Source organism: Vulpes lagopus, chromosome 7 (genome assembly GCF_018345385.1).
Source record: "Vulpes lagopus strain Blue_001 chromosome 7, ASM1834538v1, whole genome shotgun sequence".
Classification (NCBI taxonomy): domain Eukaryota; kingdom Metazoa; phylum Chordata; class Mammalia; order Carnivora; family Canidae; genus Vulpes; species Vulpes lagopus.
In genome coordinates, this window is record NC_054830.1 from 75378186 (window position 1) to 75398867 (window position 20682).

Below are 20682 nucleotides of genomic sequence, written 5' to 3' on the forward strand. Positions count from 1 at the left end.
TGAGATCAGACCTATTTTGTAAATCAATGTCCACCAAACCTAATACAACCAACCACGGGCTACCTTTTGAGGGCCACCCCTAGAACCAAAGCACTTTCACCTGGTTGATCCCACTGGTCCTGACTTATTCCCTCCTCACCAGCCTATGATTTTGACGCCCTAATCTTCTGGCAGCTAAACCCGAGAACTTTAAAAACTATTTGCTAAAAAAATACAAACTTACCTGAATATGAGTCAAAGAAAAACAAGACCACAAATATGCTGTGGTCTTGTCCTAATAACTATTTTATTATCCTGTTTTTTATTTTCTATGTTAAAGCTAACCCTCTATTCCTTTCTCTTTAAGATTTCACTTATTTGAGAGAGCATGAGCATAGTGAAGGGCAGAGGAGGAAACAGGTTCCCATTTAGCAGGGAGCCTGATGCAGGGCTTGATTCCAGAACCTGAATCCTGACCTGACCTGAACTCAGACGCTTAACCAGCTGAGCCACCCAGATACCCTCACCCTCTATTCCGAATTGAGAGCTATTCCAAATGGCAGGTTTATAAAGTTATGAAAGTACCCACCAGATGTCAGCCTTGAGCTGCAATGGAGTTTACTGGGCCGTGGCCAAGGAGTAAACAAGGAGGCAACAGGGAGTGGAAGACGTTTGGAGTTCAGGTGATTTCTTTTGCAATGTAATTGTAGTTAGCTCTTTGTTTACCAACACCCTAGTTTGATTTTTCAACAAGTATAATTAGATCAATACATTAGATCGTGTCACTTCTCTGGTCAACAAGCTCCAATGTGTCCCCTTCTCACTCAAAATAAAAACAAAACTCCTTACCACAGCAGCCTTTGACACCCCACTCCTCCATTCCCGTCCTCACCCAATTCAGCCATTGTTCCCTGAACCCTGTAGCTACCTTCTCAAGAGAGGCCTTCCCAGACACCCTTTGTAAAATGGCACCCAGCCTGCACCAAACACCCATAATGCCCTACCCCCTACTTTGGCTTTTTTTTTTTTCATAATACTTTTCACCTAAAATATTACATTTACTTACTGTCAGTCTCTCTCAGGAATGTTAGCTCTCTGAAGGCAGGAACTTTTGTCTTATTCACTGCTTTATTCCCAGAGCCTAGAATGGTACCAGGCTTATAGGAAGTGCTCAATTAAATGCCATATAAATGAATTACTTGATTCAAAGATAGAAAAGATCTCATATTTCAAAGAGTCGTTTGTTTTCATTCCGTAAATACTTATTAAATACCTAATATAAAGAAGGCATTGAATTACGGGAAATATGAGAAACCTCTTAACGATGAAAAGCACAGTCTCTTGCTCTTACATTTCAGGAAATGCATACACAATATTTAAAAGGTTTTACAAGAAAAACAGTATAACAATTATGGGTGCCAATTGTGGGGAACTATGGAACAAAAACATGATGCTTGCATTCATCTTTAGGCATCTTTACCACCTTGCCTCCAAATAAACTGTTCAATTCTTAAACCCTCCCTGGTAGATGTTTTCTGCAGAGTAGGATTTCTTTGTGAGTAACCCAATTCCCTTCCCCTGCATTTGAAATCCATTTATTTTGCTTTGTCCTTAATGACAATAAAAACTACCCAGTTACCTTTCTCCAGGTTATTCAATATGCACTATTTAAAGGAGTTCCTGGCTTTGATCTTTAATTTGAAACTAGATTGTATTTCTGCCCAGAAGACTCAATTAAGTTTCATGATTTCCATGTCCATTCTCTCATTCCTATACCTCATGCCCTAGGGGGAAAAAAAATAATCATTGTCCTTTTTGGAAAACAAAAACAAAAACGTGGAAGTCAAGAAAAATAATCCACCATATGTATATGATCTGGGTTCCATCAAACCATTAGGAGTAAATTCAGACTCCTCTGGACCCAATTTAGTCTCTTCTCAGCCTCTCTCCCTTCACAGATGCAGTCATTCTGGAGCAGGGGGGAAAAAAAGGAAGGAGATGCTTAAGCAAATTATTACCAGAAGATGATTTTTTTTTAAATATGGAAGAATAACTAGTAAATCTTAAGTGATTTTACTCTCCAATACAGGTTTGTTGGTAATGCTACAGATGGTTTAATAGGAGAAAGATGTAGGAGTTTCAAGTAGAGAACATTTTGGTGCACTTTCCTATGGATCTACAACCTATGGTCTATTTGGATATTTTCTCTCCTGTTGAAGGAAATTTAGTCCTGTTTCTTTACAGCTGACAAGCATGTGATTGTTTCCCTCTGAAATCTCCATTGCTTTGAAGTACAGCCAAGCACATCCCATGCATAATCCTGTTAATTTATTTCTTTTCCTTATGGAAACATTCCGAATAAATGTGGCCACTTGAAAGGTGCTAATAAAATTAAAACAACAAATTCATTTCAATGGATTTCATTTTACCTTAAAACAACATCTAAATAACCAGTTTGTTGAGAATTTAAAGCTTTAGATAAAAGGCCTAATGAGGCCCTGGTAAGTTACAAATATTAGCCCCTAAGATTCTAAAGATAACTTGGCTACTTTACAGCATTATGCTGTAGGCAAACTTCAGCCAGGAATAATACCTTAATGGATTCACAGCAAGAACATGAACCAAACCCCCCAGACCGTAGTGCTCATTCTGGGTCTAAATTTAAGCCTAGAACAGTATTTATTGTTTCTCTTATTTTTGAGTGAATGATACCAGGAAGGTTTGGAAACCAGACAATGTTTGAGGATAAAGAATTCCTGCTCTTACAAAAGTAATGGTAATCACAGAATGTCAGGAGAAAATTCTTCTTGAAATGAGAGCCCAAGAATTGTTCAGAAAATAGCTTAATTTAGAAGTGAGCCAACTTCTTTACCCACTCCTTCTTCAAAGTCCAACTGCCCCAATTTTCTCATGAAAACACAGAATTTCACTTCTCTAACAACCATGTTTCTCCAGCCCTACCCTCTGGGCTATGATGTATAATATGCTACTTGCCTGAGACCCTCCACCCTCCTTGGTCCTATCAAGCAGATGAGCACCTCAATTCAATGTGTCTAAATGAGGCCTACAAGGAGTAGCATCCACCTTCACTGGGCTGTTTAACTGCACGTGAGGCCTCAATAGCACAAAGCAGGCTGTGGCTTCCAATTGGACCATATGTACTGGTGTGGTGGGTTTTCTGGCCCAGGAGCCCCAGTTTCTCTGCCTCTTGAATCCTTGCTACCTGCTCACCTGAGGGGAGGTCTTCCATTCCTGCAGCTCCGTCTGGATAAACATGTGAGGCAAGCCTGTGGTCTTCACTACTAGCTGATAAAATGAGCTGTTTCCACTCCAGAAACCTTGTGCTCTTCCTGCTGACACCCCAGAGCAGGCAGGCAGACAGAAATCTCCTGTCTTAGCTCTAAGCCACATTTTCCAAGACAATTTACCAGACGTTCTACATTTGGGAGATTTACTGGACCTTTGCTCAGTCAGTAATAATGACACATTGGTCCCCATTTGCTGGCAATCCTCATACAAACTCTTCTATCAGCAAGAACCTTGGAGAAGATAAAATGGGTTGCATCAGACCCTATCTTTAAACCCTTAATACATTTGCAGTGCCATGAGTCAGATCTATCACAAGAGACACCAGGGAATTAGATTTGCAATCACAGTACCCACAATGAAATTGAGGCTCTTGCTACAACTGTGGCAGCTGATAGGAGTAGCTACATAAAACTGGGCAACTGGCCTTGGTCAGTGTACCAGATTATAGCAGCTTTTACAATAATGACAGCTGCTTTGACACTGTACTGTCAATCACAGCTCTAACTGGAATCTTTAGGTGCCAAACAACTGATATTAGAGAAAAAAGTAACAAAAAAATATCCATCTAAGAATGAGAAGTAGCTTTTCTTTGGACTATACAATGAGCAAGCAGAAATCTGGCCTTGAGCAAAGATATAGATGGGAGAAGCTCTCACAGTGGCCATAAACCTAAAGACAATGCTGCTTCTCAAGGACTCTGGAGTCCTAGTGGATAGGACAACAGACGTGCTAGAGCCACTTCAAATCAGGCTTTTCTTCAAACATCGGTGAGAATCATAATGGCTAGATTAGGAAGACCTGTAGTGTGGGAACTTATGTGGAGTACAGGCATGGCTCCCCGTTGGTATTCAGGCTATCCCAAGAGACCAGGAACCAAGGCTATCATCAGAGCGAAGAGTAAAAAGCCATCAGGAGAATATGGTCTTAAAATCCCTGGACAGAATATATTTCCTATCTCAATGAATTGCATAGCTACTTGCCCAAGTTCCAGTTATCATTTTCTCCCCATCACAACCCACAGCCAAGTTTAACCCATTCATAGTTCTGTTCATGCTATAGGGCAGGTGCTATTCTCTCACCTAGGAAAATACAAGGGCCCCAGTAACTGGTCTCTCTGCCTCTGGTATGATAATAAGAGCATCCTTTCATAAACATAAGTCATGGTATTCATGGCTTCAAATCCATCAATGGCTCTCTGTGGCCTTTGACATAAAACCCAAAACACCTTCACACAATCTCCATAGCTGAACCTTGCCTTGAATTCTGTTATTTAGCTGACTCATTAGTTTTCAAATGGTAACTGAAATATTCTCTAGATTTCCCTGGCAGCCCCTAGCCAACTTATTAGATGCTCTTCATCTGTGGTCCCATCATCCTTTGTTAAATCTGAGGCTCCTATCACAACGATACTGGGTTACCTAACTCCTCCCCTAAGTTTTTCCAGGGAAAGAACTCCTTTAGTGCAGGGCCATGTCCTTCATGATATTTAATGACTGCTAGCACATGGGAGGTTCTCCAAGTGCTGGTGACCCAGACGAATAAAATACAGTTCTTGCCCTTGAAAAACATAGTCTAGTCTAGAAAGCAGTTAAGTAAACTGGAATACAATGGAAGTGCTATGACAGATGTGTGATCTGAATTCTATACAAAGCATCTTCCATCCCTACAATTCTAACATCTTATACACAGCACTAGTCACGTTGCTCAATTTTTGCTTGACTATCTCCCAGAACATGACAAGCCCAAGATAAGGGTTGGAAAAGTGGAGGGGAGGAGGAGACATAGACTGTGTTCTATTCATCTTTGAATCCACAGTGCCTCACACAGAAGCTGGCATATGAAGGTGCTGTATATATTGAATATATGAAGTAATTAATCATACCCTTCCTGGGGAGTGGGAGGTGACCAAGGAAAGCTAAAATGAGGAAATTGACATTATCACTGAACTTGAAAGTCATCTCCCAGAATGAGAGGGAGACAAGTGGCATGAGCAAAGGCATCAAGAGGCAGAGCAGTTGGGGGAGGGGAGGGGCTGGACAAGCACAGCTGATTTTAGAAAGACGCCCAAAGTAAATTCAAAGCCTAAGTACATTCTATCATTCCATCCCCCAACCTCTCAGGGATCCCTGGATTTTCTAAGCGACTCACCTTACCCTAGGTCCCCTATCTTTTTTTTTATTTTTTTTAATTTTTTTTAATTTTTATTTATTTATGATAGTCACAGAGAGAGAGAGAGAGGCAGAGACACAGGCAGAGGGAGAAGCAGGCTCCATGCACCGGGAGCCTGATGTGGGATTCGATCCCGGGTCTCCAGGATCGCGCCCTGGGCCAAAGACAAGCGCCAAACCGCTGCGCCACCCAGGGATCCCCTAGGTCCCCTATCTACTTATGAAATACACTAAAGAATTCTGACCGGGTAAGGACAGATCCTCACGCATCACATAACTCAGAGGTAGTTGGTCACAAGAATAATACACAGAATTCAGCACTAAGGCTTCTTCATTTTTCATTCACTACAGACCAGGTACTAGCATGCCCAAAATTCAAATAGAATTGAGGCGAAGACCATAATCATCATTCCCCAAAGTCTTGATTCAAATATGCCAGAGCAATTTATTTTGGGAATGTAAACTGCAATTGTTTTTAGTAGGGTTCAATAAAAGAAGCTATAGAAAACATGTCTCAAAAGGAAAAAAGGCCCAGCAATTTGGGCCTGGAATGGAACTGTAATAGAATTTTACAGTTAACAATGATTCTGTGAAATATTTTATGTAACATGACCCATGCTCTATAGCTGATGGAGTCACAATGAACTTCAGGCTTTGTTCTAAACCAAACCCTTAAATGTGCACAAAAGGCAAAGAATGAAGTCAAAATGAAAATATTTGTATTTTTAATTTATGAAAACGTGTTGAAGGGAGATCACATACACACACCAATACACTCTCAGCAAGCTGAATTTTCATGCTCCTCTTATCACTATCTCACATTTGGCCTGTTTTTTAACAAACTAGCCAGAACCAGGCCACCATAAACTCTCAGAGGAAAAGCCCCTGGATCCAACATGCGTAGAAAACAGAGCCGCACTACCAAGACTCCATGCCCTCAGTGTCTATGGTGTTGCACGATTTTGCCTCATAAAAGCAAAAAAAAAGATACATCCTGGTCATGGTTTTATTGAACAAATTGCTTAGAATCTAACATATAATTTCAAAAACACAGGAGTAAAATGAGCAAAAATATCTATTTTGTGTCATCTGAAACTTCTGAAATAAGGAACATTGACTAGAATATTCTTTGCATTAAATGGCAATGCATGATTTTATAGTCTCTAATAATAGACATTCTTTACATTAAGAAAACAGAAGGTGAAAAGAGAAACAATTATGAATGTGGAATTGAGAAATACTCTATATGGTGAAAAATGTCAAGATACAAAAGTGAAAAAAAAAAAAAAAGATACAAAAGTGATATGGAGGGGAAAATCCTGGAACTAAGAAAGCAGTATAACGTTTCAATGAATCTCTAGTTACATAAAATTGTGTTTCTGGGGTTGTACGAAGTCTACCACGATGAAGAGCTGACCAGGTTATAATGTTTTCCACATCAAAACTCAAATGTATCTATATATTCCATAATGTTAAGTCTGGTGACATAATAAGGTCAGTAAGCAAACAAACTTTATAAAAATTCCTTGGTAGTAATATCTGCAGAAAAATATTTTAGCCCCAATGATATTTACTTTGTGTAGGGCTAGAAAAAAGAAAAAGCTTATAACTTCTCATATTCTTCTTAAATTCAAAACATATCTATAACAAGAAGGGTTACTGTATCAAATTCATGCCATGTTATTTGCATTATTAGTAAAAATATTTATAAATAGGATACCAACATCAAACTTTACCTTTTTAAAATTCAAATTTATTATGGCTTTAAGGGAATACATGACCAGGCATCCAAGCTCTTTCTAAACTATAACATTTTTTAAATTATTCTTTTCAAAGAATGTTGTAAACACTTTAGTTTTCAATATAAAAATATAATCGAGATGAACAATTCATGATTTTATGTATTCATGTAGAGTGAAGAAGGAAATGATACTGAATCAAACTCCCAAACCCAAATATCTGGGTAACCAAGTCAAATACTCTAAAGCTTATTTGTATCTCTCTGTGTAAGTTGATTACAATTTTTAAATACGATATGAGCACCCAAAATTGATCTGACAGCTGCTTGTCTACACTCTTCAAACTCAACAATTCCATCATTTCTTCCCCATTACAAAAAAATGGAGATTTAAACATACCAGAAGTGCAGAACCAGTATGACAATTTTTCATGTCAGCAATAATATCTACTTCCAGATTGGCTAGATATAAAGCTAATGGTTAAGTGCAATCTGGCTTCCTCCCAAACCAGCAATGATGAATTCCTATGATCACTGTTTTGGACAGGCAGGCCCTGAGGGGTTCACTCTGGAAAAAAGAAACATGAGGCCATTTCCAAACCCATTGCATCAGGAAAGATTTTAGAAAATCCTCTTGAAAGCACACATAGTTTTACACTTCATGCTGCCCAAAGATTGCTCTAGTCTACCATAGATCTAAATCAACAGAAAATTAGAAAAGGAGTTTCCAGAAAGCATTTTAAGACCCTACCCAAGGCTGGATTTTAGTCTTTGACAAAAAAAGATGTTACTCAAATATTTTTTATCCCTTAGTCTATGAAAAGGCTTCTGAAGACCAACTTGAGCTTCTGTCCAACCTAGGTCCTCAATGCTTGGTGCTCAAGTCTTTTTTAGATGGTGTAATTATTACAATTCTGTTCCTGAGGAACCAGTGGGGTTTGTTTTCTCTGAATGTGCTTGCTCCCTGTACCCCCAGAATGTATAACATCTCCTTTGATCTTCACAACAGTCTTCTGAGATGGGATAGACTAACACTCTCCATTTTACTGATGAGCATATTAGCAGGTGTCTTGCCGAGGGGCTTGGTATAACAGAGCTATAATGCCAGATCAAATGCTCAAGTCCAGAACTTCATTTTTTTTTTAAGCAAAAGCATCAAAAAGAAGTGTGACTACTAATTTACTGATGAATCTATTTGAACATATGGATGATATAATCCACATGGGTTATTCCCCTTTGAGCTTGGCCACAACATCCATCTAGACCAAAACTGAAAGTTCACTTGCAAATGATGGCTACAAATTGCCCTTCCTATGTTTTAGACACCAAACACCTAACTGGCCCTCACTAGGAAACTACTTTCCTGCCGGGCAAGAGAAAAGAACTTAAAAATCCACAGCTGCCGTAAGAATGACATAAAAGAGAGAGTTGATAGAATCATACAAGCCCAGGGGAGAAAAAGGAAGTTATAAGGAAATGTAGAGAATCCTTGTATTACCTTTAAAATTTTAAACATCAGAAATGAAACCAGCCGTGTCATCCATGTTTTCCTATAGACACGTATACATGACTATTGTATAAAGTAAATGACTATACTATGCTATCAATGTAAATGACTATATCATTTAAACTAGAACCTGTGATTAAAGAGATTTATATTTATAATATGCTTAGTTCCTCTTTATGATTACTGCTTTAAATCTAGCAAAAGAGACTCATCATCCTCCACTTTCACCTGGGGTTTAAAAGTAACTTTTAAAGGCTCAGGGGTTGAAATCTCTCCCCCTTCTCTGGGAGGATACGCCGCCCTGGCCTCCTCATGGTCTGTTTCACTGAGCTCATCAGTGTAGATCTCACTGATGGGACCCAGAGACTCACTCCTGGCAATGATGTCCACACCCATCTCCCTGACCTCCTCCACGTCGCCTGCCACGGTTTGGTCCTTCGCTTTCCGAAGGCTACGCATCTTAAAAGCTTCCCTTGAGGGAGCTGCATTAGAAATGGATTTCTTAAACCTTTCACCTGACTGTTTCAGCCTCTCTCCTGACTGCCTTAACCTCTCTCCTGACTGCCTTAGCCTTTCTCTCCTCTCCGGGGTCACTATTCTAGTTCTAATTCTGTTCACTTTCTTGTCAAAATTTTGCCGTGTCTTCTGCATGTTTTCTTTGGAAAATGCCTTTTTGATATTGTCAATGCGCTCCTTGCCTGACTTTCTAAGCCTGGCAGATTTGCTTTCTTCCACATAATATTCTTCGTCTGAAGATAGATCTATTGGAGGGTCAAAGACATCGTCCTCGACCTCTTGATTCTCAGTTAGGCTTCTGTCCTTGACAATAGACAGGGATGTTGGACACCGAATCTCTTCCTGAAGGAGACAAAGAGAAAAAGCACATTAGGTTATCAGTTCTTTAACCTTCTGGCCACACCTTTTCCATCTCCTCCACAGGCTATGCAGCCTCTGCCTGTGCCTCAACTGTTGGTTTTTCTCACGGTTTCTCTCTCCTTATCTCTTGTTGCTTCGTCTCCCAAGCTCAACCAGAGCAACCTGACCCACTCCTCCCCTCAGATCCAATAGTAAGCAAACTCACAAATATTTTCACCTCTCCCCTTCTCCTAAGATGGTGACACAATTCTATATGACAGACAGACCTCACCTGGACGTAACAGGGACACCTCAAACTTAACACGTCCAGAGTCACCAGGGGGCCTCAGTCCGTTAAGCATCCAACTCTTGTTGTTTTTTTTTTTTTAAATAAATATGTTATTTATTTGAGAGAGAGAACAAGAGAACACAAGTAGGGGGAAGGGGAGGGACAGAGGGACAGGGAGAAGCAGGTTCCCACTGAGCCGGTAGGCTGACACTGGAGTTGATCCCAGGACCTTGCGATCATAACCTGAGTCGAAGCCAGATGCTTAACCAACTGAGTCACCTAGATGCCCTCAGCACAGGTCTTGATCTCAGGGTTGTGAGTTCAAGCCCTGCATTGGGCTCCATGCAGGATGTGGAGCCTACTTTAAAATAAATAAATTCATTAATTAGATTAGATTAAATAAATACAATTCTTTAAAATTTAACATGTCTAAAAATTAAGGTCCACACAGCATCGTCTCCATCCTCTCCACAGCTGCTTCTTTTCCTGGGCCTCTCAGCACCAAACCCCCTCCAGGTGCCACCCAAATGGAAATCTCAGAATTTTCAACCCAAGTATTTCCTCTCCTTTCAACCCATATCCCATGGGTCACCAAGCACTGGTGATAACCCTGCTTAATAACTCCTGCCCCCTCCTCCTTCCTCCTTGCCTCTACCAATGTCTTAGTTCAGGTCCCTGTCATCTCAAGCCTGAACTTTTTGAAATAATACATTTACCTCCAAAGCATCACCTAAATATTTCCTGGGAAATATTTCTAAAGTATAGCTCTGAACACATCCTTTCTCTACTGTAAAACTTTTGGGAACTTATCAACATCACAGGAAAGATAGTAAGATTAGAAGGCTCTTCAGTTTGAGCTAAACTTACTTTCCAGTCTAGCAACATACAATCGCTCTCTGCTCCTCAAACACGTTTTCATCTCTTCATGCCTTTGTATACTTTTTTTACTACCTTTTTCTTTCATTACTTTTAATGCCTTTCACTTCTTTTCAGTTCTGTCAACAAAATCTTTGAGAATCAATTTAAATGTCCCCAACGTCCCCCCAAGAAGCTAATTCTTTCCCCAATTTACACCAGAATGATAGGTACACACCTCTACATACAACACTTTTTGAACCTCTAGATAAAAAGGAAAAGATGTCAAAGAACAAAAAAGGAGAACTATCAGCCAGTGAGGCAAGAAAGTAGCACCTCCAAGAGCCAAGGGAAAAGAAGCTTTAAGAAGAGAAGGAGGGACTAACAATGTCAGATGTGTAAAAGGATAAGGATGAGGACTGGATTTGGGAACCAATCTAGACAGACACTGGGGAACCCTGATAACCAGCCCAGAAACACAGCTGCTAGAGAAACCCATCTTACTATTTAGGGATTATTTCCAAAACTAAACAGGCAAAATTTAAGGATCATGAGATTTTAAGGGAATCCATGAGCTAAAATTTCTAAAAGAAACTATGCTCCTACTTAAGATCCAGATTAAATTTGCTCAATCAAAAATATTAATAAGTATGTAAGAAATAGGTTTACTCTAAAACCCATCAGCTTGACAGTCAAGAAGGTCCTTAGAGCCTCATTTCTTTGGATACTTGCTTAAAATCAAATTCTTTGGCTACAGGATTGGAAAGTCTAGCAGTTAAAAAAAAAAAAAAGGAAGAAAAGGCAGGTGGGCGTCTCATAGCTCTCTGATGAATCAGTGTGAAGCAGCAAAATTATTCCTCTCCTTTCCTGACACCTGCTGCAGGGAGTAGCTCAGCAACACCAAGTGAGTTGGTATGGCCTGAGAAGGTATAATTAGAATAGGAAGGAGCCAACGAATAATTACTGCTTAGTAGGGGGGAAAACCTCACAATCTCAGTGTGAAGAAATCAGATATAGCTTAACTCAGGAATCACATACCCTTCTCTTCAATTGCATGAATTAAACAAAATCAGGCTTAAAAACAAAACACAGGTAGAATCAGAGAAAGTACTTGTTACATGGAAATATTTGTCACAATTCCTATTAAGTCAGAGATACCATGAGTTAATGATGAATATACTATAATAATAATAATTGAAGATTGAGGCACGTGGGTGGTTAAGCCTCTGCCTTCAACTCAGGTCATGATCTCAGGGTCCTGGTATCAAGCCCTGAGTCGAGCTCCCTGTTGAGTGGGGAGTCTGCTTCTCCCTCTCCCTCTGCCTCTCCCCTCTGCTCATGCTATCAAATGAATAAAAAAAAAATCTTTTAAAAAATAATGATCAGGGCAGCCTGGTAGCTCAACAGTTTAATGCTGCCTTCAGCCCAAGGCGTGATCCTGGAGACCAGGGATCAAGTCCCACGTCGGGCTCTCTGCATGGAGCCTGCTTCTCCCTCTACCTGTGTCTCTACCCCTCTCTCTGTGTGTCTCTCATGAATAAATAAATAAATCTTTAAAAAATAATAATAAATAAATAAATAGTGATCACTGAAGATTATGGGATTGAGTTATAGTTGATTTCCAAATAATTGTTATATATCTTTTTATGTAAAAGTCCAGGTAAAATCATTTTTGTAACAAAACAAGTACTATCGTCAGAGTAATCAGAGTGGCTTTGATTGAGTATTAAAGAAACATAGCTAAGGGACTTTTGACTATATAGAAGTCCAGGACTTATCATTAGGGAATGGCCAAATATCTCATTTGGTAACTACAAGCATGTGGTTTGTAAGCAAAAATGTTAGAAGAGACAGTATGACTGCTGGCTTGCAATGAGAAGGTTATCGAGGTGAAAAAGTATGTTCAAAGAGAAATCACAATTGTATAAAAAAGAGCAGATAATTTTTTTAATGCCAATATCCAGGATTAGGTGAAAGCTAAGCCATATACAACTATGGGTGATAAAGATGTAGCCAGGGAAAACTTTTTGAGAAAAAACCCAAATGGAAATGAAAATACACTATAGCTGAATTATCCCAGCTTCCAGTTAATTTCAGTAGGACAAGTGATCTCAGTATAACCACTTATATACATTAACGATGAGAATGAAGTATAAGAACTAATTTTAACTAAGTATAACCATGTACATACTGTATAGTGTTCTAACAGCTAATGAATCATCAAATCCATTGTTTTTTACCTTCATCTTTTCTCTACAAGCTCTACCGTTATAAAAAATAGCAGCTGCTTACTGACAAACTACTGCTTCCTCCGAACAATCTAATTTCATAAAACTTCACAGCATTGTATCTTACAAGGAATGAGATCTGACTTAAATTAGCACCTCTAAGTAGCTTTTTCATACTATCTTCAACTTTTTCAACTATAGGAAATCAAAGAGAAAAAATAACAAGCTTCAGGGAATAAAAAGGTAAATATAGAAAATAATCTTAACTGTAAAAAAAAATTTATGTCAATAGACAAGAGTCAATTAGAACATTTCAGAAACTTCTTTCTTCTAGCCTTTGTAGAGTTTGATTGGTAACTGGTTCATAGGAGAAATGTCAGATACCAAGAATGTTTCCTGGCATGCCCCGTGCAAGTGAAGGGTGCGACATAACCCATTCCAGCTAATGCCCTTGGAAAGGGAACTGAAGAATGGATCCTACATTCTCTAGTACCAAATCTAGATCCCCATTACATACACTAATACTGGAACTGGCCTCTTTTTCTTAAGTAAAACAAGGTTCTTAAAAACAAATCCAAAATACTACTCTGCCATCCCAGGGGTAACAGTCAGTCAACAGACCACTGTGGAAAACTGTCTAACGTGTGAAGAATGCTGTGGGGAGCTGTGGCCCATATCTCTAGTGCCTTACAAATATCTGCCTATGTAATCCAACTGCATTCCTATTTCATTTTGTTTTTACTCTTCGAGGTTTTTTTTCCTATGCACAGGGGTATCCATCCATTTTTAAAATACACTGTGATAACACTGAATATATATGTATGTACAAAAGTGAATATCCCTGCACACATTCCTGATTTTATGCTTAGAAAAATCCTTTGACATGAAATGTTGGGGCCAGAAGGTTTGTAAAGGTTCTTAATAACCTACTACCAAAACTTCCCTCCAGAAACGTTATACCAGTTAATACTGCCACCAGCATATGAAAGTACCTGGCTTTTTTTACCCTTAAACTCTGAGTATATGTTTTAATAACTGAAAATACTCAAATGGGCACAAGTGGAATTCTGATCATTTATTTTGTCTTTTGTAAATGGTCTGATAATGACTTTCCCATTTTTCTACCACAGGAAGAGTGTTCAACTTTTTCCTTTTGATATGTAAGTTTTAAAATATAGATATTATGCATTTTGCCATGGATGTGTTCCTATTTAAAAAAATATAAATGCGAAATGCAGAGAAACATAGGAACTTAGCACAATACGCAGTGTCACACTAAAACTAAGCTGAAACAAAAGACTTTGTAATCAAATATAAGCAATTACTTATATGACTCCAACATCTGTAAAACTGTGACAACTATAAAAACTGCCTGATTATTTAAGAAATAGTTTTTCTTACTATGATTGTAACTTACCTATAAAATCACATGTAAAAATGCCAACAAATAATATTCTGAAAAGTTTACATTTTACTGCTTAAGGATTTCCAGGCTCTCTCCATAATATAGGGGAAAACCACACTGTGGGACTCCTGGTCCTCAGTTTCTTTTTTTATACAACAAAGAGGTGTTTTAAACTAGAAGCTTCTTAGATCTCTTCTGGAACTAACATTCTCAGTCTTTGAAAGGGCATCATGCTAATATGGCTAATATGCTGGAAGAGCCTTACCAATATTAAGTTTCAAAGTCAAGAAATAGCCTGAGTTATGATCCACAGTTCATATTACACAAAATGGTTGGGAAACTCAAAATACTGATAGGATATAGTACATGAGAGAACATAGAAATGGCTTTATCCTGGGATTCTCGCTAATACAGAACTCTACTCCATGGATATATACAATAGTTATGATGTGATGCCAGAAACTTCTGATACGAATGGTTGGCAATTCAAGGATATTAAGATTCTATAGGAATCAAGCCAAATGCAAAAGTGGCAAGCTTACCTGGAAGATCACCACACGGAATTTGTTTTTTTTCATTATTTCCTCTTGCTTGGATTCAACATTTTTCACATGAACCTGTTGCCTCTCCACCCGGGCCTTCACATCTTTAATGTGAGCACTGACTTTTCGAGTTTTCTCAAACAACTTGTTAATGACATAGCCTGTATTGCTGTGTGACTGGGAAAGCTTCAACAGGTCAATCTGGACAGATTTTATGGCATTTTCCATTTCCCTATGTCTTTCCTCTAGTCTCTTCTGGCTTGCCTGCACACTGTCCACAATGGTGGCTACTTTGTCCAGCACCGTCACAATTGTAAGAGCGGCGTCTTGGTCTTCATCTTCTGTAATGCTTGACAGGCGATTCTGGTGGATTTTATCAGCATTGGAAGCAGACTCATTATGTTCCATTTTAGTTATTTCTCAGTGAAAGATGTCCCACCACAATCAATTCTGGCACTAAGAGTAAAAAGTTAGCTTGATAACAGGCAACAGGGTTGTTTAAAGGGTTGGAAACCCCACCCCTGGAGACTGGTCAAGTATTTATAACTACAAATACCCACACATGACTGTTCTGCAATATGAACCCTTGCAGAGCACTGGGTACTGTTCCAAACATGCTTGGTGACTGACTAATGAACTCAAATAAGACTGTGTGGAGAGAAGAGGAAAGCTTAAAAAAAAAAAAAAAAAGAGGTTCCCCAAAGCCACCATGTTACTAATAATAAGCCGAGGAGCCAAATGACCAAAAAACCAAATGCTGCATGTTGAGGGAAGCTTCTGCCTTTAGATAATTTCAAGCAGTCTTTGTAAAAGCACAGGGGAATTCTGAACTGAAATCTTTCTCTACTTCACATATTAAATGTACTGATTCATCAATATCAAAGAATGTGGTAAATAAATACACCAAAACAGAGGCCATATAGTGAAAACATTATATTATAACATGCTTTTCCAAACAAAATATTAAAATTAATATTTATTTTTGAACATATTCTTAAATTCTACATGCATACTTCCAAATATCTAAACTACATGTTAAACAGCTGAATACATTCTACTCACATTTCAGATCTTTAAACACCAACAATCTATTAATACAGCTATTACTACAGGACAAATTTGGATAGAGGTCTTAGATAATTTTTAAGCTCACCTTAAGAGCACCAATCATTAACAATCATTTTTGTATTTTATTCACGAACACTGATACAATTTGTTTATGTTAAAACAAATATTTCTTAAAAATGAATGTGTATTAAAGTAGTTTAACTGATCGAGTAGGCTTTATTCCAATCTGTTTGTTAAACAGACAATTCTCACAATATCTAAATCTACTTTCCAATGATCTGTTCCAACTTTGCTACCAGATACTTTTCCGAATTATCAGAATTATTTTTTCAAAGACAGGAATAATCAAATTCCAATCCATACAGCTTATAAATATTTTACATCTAACACACACAGCTTTACAGGTCATGCGATAGGCAGTGTCTAAAAAATCAGTTACTAAATCTCAAAAACATTTAAATGTATTTAAACACAGTGTCTTCTAGATTTTTTATCTTTTTTTTGTAAGAAAAGTAATCTGTAAACATCTTTACCTTTAGTTCATGCTTGGTCATTTGTTGTGGTCATTGTGGAAGAAGTGGGTATGACTTTATAACCATTTGTGAAGTGGTCCTTCTTTGCAAAAATATTACATTCCATGGGTAAAGAACAAGTCTTAGAATTACCATGTGGTATAAATTTGTGAAATCAATTTCTGTATTTAAAAACATAAAACAAAGACTACTAAACAGTCCAAAACTGTTGTAGCTGAATATTCTAAATACGAGCCAACAGTACTACACTAAAAATGTCCAAAAATAAGGCCTCTGAAATAAATATTTCCATTCTTTAAAAAAAGACATAATAAATGTACATCACATGGTTAGTGTACATATAAAAGTCACCAGTTAAACCATTCTGGATGACGTATCTGAAGTAAAATGACCTAGATTTTGCTTCTGTCGCCGTCCTCTGTTGTTTTTAGGGCATTTTCTGTTGAAAATAAAAGAAAAAAAAAAGAAAAACGTCATTTTGTTTAAGATATTTCAAACATTTCCAAAGTCATACACATTTCACACACAAAGCCATATTGGGAAACTGGATGCTGTTTGATACAAGACAAGCTGAGGACCAACATGTCAGACTGCTCTCTTCCCTACAGAGCTGGGAGGTGAGAGGGCTAGGTACAGCAGGTGTGAGCACAAGCAAAGTTCACTACCGGGTCTCTATTGCTGCCTATGCCTCCCTGAGAGGAATCTTTGTCCTTCCTCTGGCCTGGCAGCTCCCTAGCCACAGTGACTAATAACACATAAACCTTGGACAGTTGAAAGGATCCTGGCCTATATATGTCTCCTGAGCATGATGACACCCGCAAAGTGACAAGAACAGCTTGGATGAAGGAGTAATTAGGAAGAGGTGTGCATGCACAGGAACAAACACACAAGAAATGCTTAGTGATTTTAGACACTGACTCAAAAGAGGTCATTCCACATCCTGCTTGACCACAGAACCCGATAAAGAACTGTTATGCTGGGGGTAAGGGACAGTCCTTGGTTCTACTGTACTTGTTCTCCATGGTAGTATAAATCTCACTTGCTGTAACTGCTCTTATGCCTGTCCATCAGAATCCAAACTTATGAGATCTTATTACGCACCAAGGGTTGAGGTATGTAATGTGGTGCAAAGGCACTGAGATGGATTCTGGTAATTTTGAGCTTAAGCTCTGCTAAAAACTAGCTGTGCAACATCCATTTCCTGTATGCGAAATATTAAAAGTTGGACCAACCTCTAAAATCTCTGCCAGTGAGGAATTTATAATTTAATCTAAAGAAAATCTTGTGGCATGGAGTACTCCTAAGTTCCATGTTTTTAATTCAGTTTCAAAGAGCACTGCTTTGCCTTGACCTGAAAGCCTTGATGGTAACACTTCCATTTCACATACTGTATTTCATAAATTTTATCTCACTAATCCTCCTAAAAACACTTTGAGGTAGACAATGATGAAATCATCTCCATTTCACAGTTGAGAGGCCAAGCAAACCTCTTTAACTGTCACCAATTCACCATGACATTGGAAAAGTTCTAACTTCCTGGGGCCATGGTTTTGTCATCTATAAAATAAAGGGGTTTGACTAGGATAATGTTTGAGGTCCCTGCTCTTCTGTCATTCTAAGTGTCTAAAAATATGAAAGAAGATTCCAAGCATAAAAGAACAAAGTTTTACTCTTGCAGTCTTGATAAGTGAGTCAGTGGGAACATCCTTTGAAAGGGAGATTCCTCGCATGTAACAGCCACCATGGGATAAAACAGCTGTCCCATAATGGACTGTGTGGGAAAGACACTCCTTAAAAATTCAGTGAAGCTAAGTCCAAGTACATAATTATAATATTCTAAAGTCAAGAAGCAAAACATTTGAGGGGAAAAAACAACACAATAAAAATACAGGCCTCAAGGAGAGATTTATGATAAAATTCAGGGAGATGACCCCCTTCAGTCACAGAGCCAGTGGGCAGTCAAGACAATGTAACATGTTTGCAAAAACATTCTGACGTTGGAAGTGTCTGTGAAGGCAGTAAATGAATCTGGGATATCAGCTAGAAGGCATGAACTTGAAAAAAATACCTGTCAGGTAATTTTAACTTAGTAGAATTAGAATGTAGAAAATTATAGCACACTGAGAGCAGAGGCAAAGAGCAGGATAAAAGGCTGGATTAGGATTTGTAAAACGGCTTAACTACCTCCATGATCTAGAGTAAGGTACTTCCCCCTCATCCAGACCTTCAAATTTCCTTACTTCTCTAGAATGGAAGGGGTTGACTCAAAGTTGCTTCCTGCTGATTCGAACATCCTTTGATCTTCTTAAAGATGGCACTTTCACTGAGCCTCAAAAACTTCCCTCATCTTTACCTTATTTCTTTCTCTCACCCTCCATATAATTTATTACTCAACTCCTGCTTTACTAGAATAATTAATATCCTATATGGTTCCCCTGACATCATGTTTTCTCTCCTCCAGTAAAATCTTGCAGATGACACTCAGATCAATGGTCTGAAAAAAAAGGATTCATTTCAAGCTATCTCAACTCTATCCAAAAGCCCTGTCACTAACAAAATCAAGTTTGAACCTTGCTCCCATGCAATGGTCATACTTGGCAAATATACTTCCTCAAAAGACTTAACGTGGACCATCCTCTTGATGGTTCCGTGGAAAGAGGAATGGTTTGGAAATGAGGCAGCACTTAATCCAAATCCAGGCACTTCTACTTACTAGTTAGATGACCACAGGCAAATTACCTAACCTCTAAGCCTATATTAAATGGCCACAGGCAGCCCAGCTGTTACATGGGTTGCTTCTATTTTCCCTTTCTACTGTTATTTTTCACATCACTACATCCCTATTTTAATCTATTGCCCAATTTTATTCTCAGTAGTCTTGCCTAAGGGCAGATCATCTGTTCTGTGGAATAAAGGCCACTGACTTTAGCACCTAAATTTTATGAAAAATACCCGTTACTCAGAGAACGTTTTTTTAATCATTTCTAGATTTATCATTTCAGCTCCAGATGGCTTAGAGTATTGAAGGTCTGGCTTCTATCCAGATCTTAGATAGAAGAGCCATAAATCCATGATGGCCTGCCAATATCTGTGCTTGATATGCTCCAATTCTCTGCCCAGAATAATGCAGAAAAGTACAGAGATGATGTTTATGGAACTTCTGAACCAAATCTTAAAGGAGATAGGAAGAGCCAAGCAAGATGAAAAGACATGACACTGGGAAGCAGAACAATATGAATTGGATTTAGCCTGACTTTTCTTGGGTCCTGTTCATCTCCGACTTACACGTTTCAACTCAGTTTGGAAAATACCCATTTTACGCCCATTGTAATCCAAATATGTCTTTTAATTTGGAGTTTAGTTACAATAAACACCAATGGTTTTAGTTATGATGGAAAATTTTAAAGGTTCCTTATGATTGTATTCCAGAAAATGAAGTAATGTTAAGACAATGATAAAAAATAAATAAATAAAAAAATAAAAAAAAAGACAATGATAGAATAAGAAAAGTAGTTTTCTTTTATCTCTGATTTCTTCCTTTCTTATTATATTTACTGTGGATAAAGTATATTCTTAGTGCATAAACACCTTCCAGTTCTTCAGAGCTTTAAAAATTTTGGGCATGGTCCTTCTGCTACTACCATCATCATCCCTCAATGCAGTTCTAAGATCCCTAATTTCCTGCATGCTACTGAATATTCTCATGCTCCTTCTGCCTGCAGCCTAGCTATCCATATAACCCTGAGAATGAGTTTGTGCCCATATTCTAAGGAAGTAAGATAAGGAGAGGCCAGACCTCTACACAGAAACCTTAGGGAACTAATTCTAGGATTTTTTTCCTAATAGACTGGAGGACTTAAAGCATCTATCATTTTCAGTGTGCTTCAAGGTTCTTTAATTTAATAGCTACCCATCTCTAACTGAAGGTTGGTATTTCTTAGGTCATTACTTACCTTGTTATGCACATGACAATCGCTACTATAATGGCAATCTGTACAGCTCCAATAATTGCTGCAATAAGAACATGAGTGAGCTTTTGCCTACTTGGCACAACATAGAGAATACTAAAGTCCGTCTTTTCACAGTGCTGTCCAGTGTAACCAGATTCACATCTGAAAGGGGGAGGGGGAGAGAAAGATTCCTATGAGAATTAGAAATTTCAATAATCCCAGGTTTTAAAACCAAAAACATACAAAAGAATGATAC

General features: G+C 38.3%; 2 protein-coding genes across 4 annotated transcripts in view; both read right to left on the reverse strand.

The window, feature by feature from the left end:
• Positions 1–7575: 7575 nt before the first annotated feature.
• CAVIN4 (caveolae associated protein 4) lies at positions 7576–15403 on the reverse strand. Its single transcript, XM_041764528.1, has 2 exons — positions 14876–15403; positions 7576–9559 (listed from the first exon to the last, which is right to left on the reverse strand). Exons 1-2 carry the CDS (start codon positions 15281–15283, stop codon positions 8882–8884), a joined length of 1086 nt encoding a protein of 361 aa, XP_041620462.1. The 5' UTR covers positions 15284–15403; the 3' UTR covers positions 7576–8881.
• A 390-nt stretch (positions 15404–15793) lies between these two features.
• Positions 15794–20682, reverse strand: part of LOC121495465 (tomoregulin-1) — a 129074-nt gene continuing 124185 nt past the window's right edge. For all 3 annotated transcript variants that reach the window (XM_041762957.1, XM_041762953.1, XM_041762952.1), the window contains 2 exons: positions 20430–20588; positions 15794–16915 (listed from right to left, as the gene is read on the reverse strand). In XM_041762957.1, the coding sequence (XP_041618891.1) occupies positions 16831–16915; positions 20430–20588 (244 nt within the window). In that variant the 3' untranslated portion in view covers positions 15794–16830. The remainder of the gene's footprint in view (positions 16916–20429; positions 20589–20682) is intronic.

What these genes read in the sequence shown, in the direction of transcription:
- CAVIN4 (XM_041764528.1), bottom strand. Translation starts at nt 15,283, where the DNA reads ATGGAACATAATGAGTCTGCTTCCAATGCTGATAAAATCCACCAGAAT. An exon ending in TCCGTGTGGTGATCTTCCAG is followed by an intron (nt 9,560 to 14,875) that starts GTAAGCTTGCCA and finishes TGTCTCCTTCAG; the next exon opens with GAAGAGATTCGGTGTCCAAC.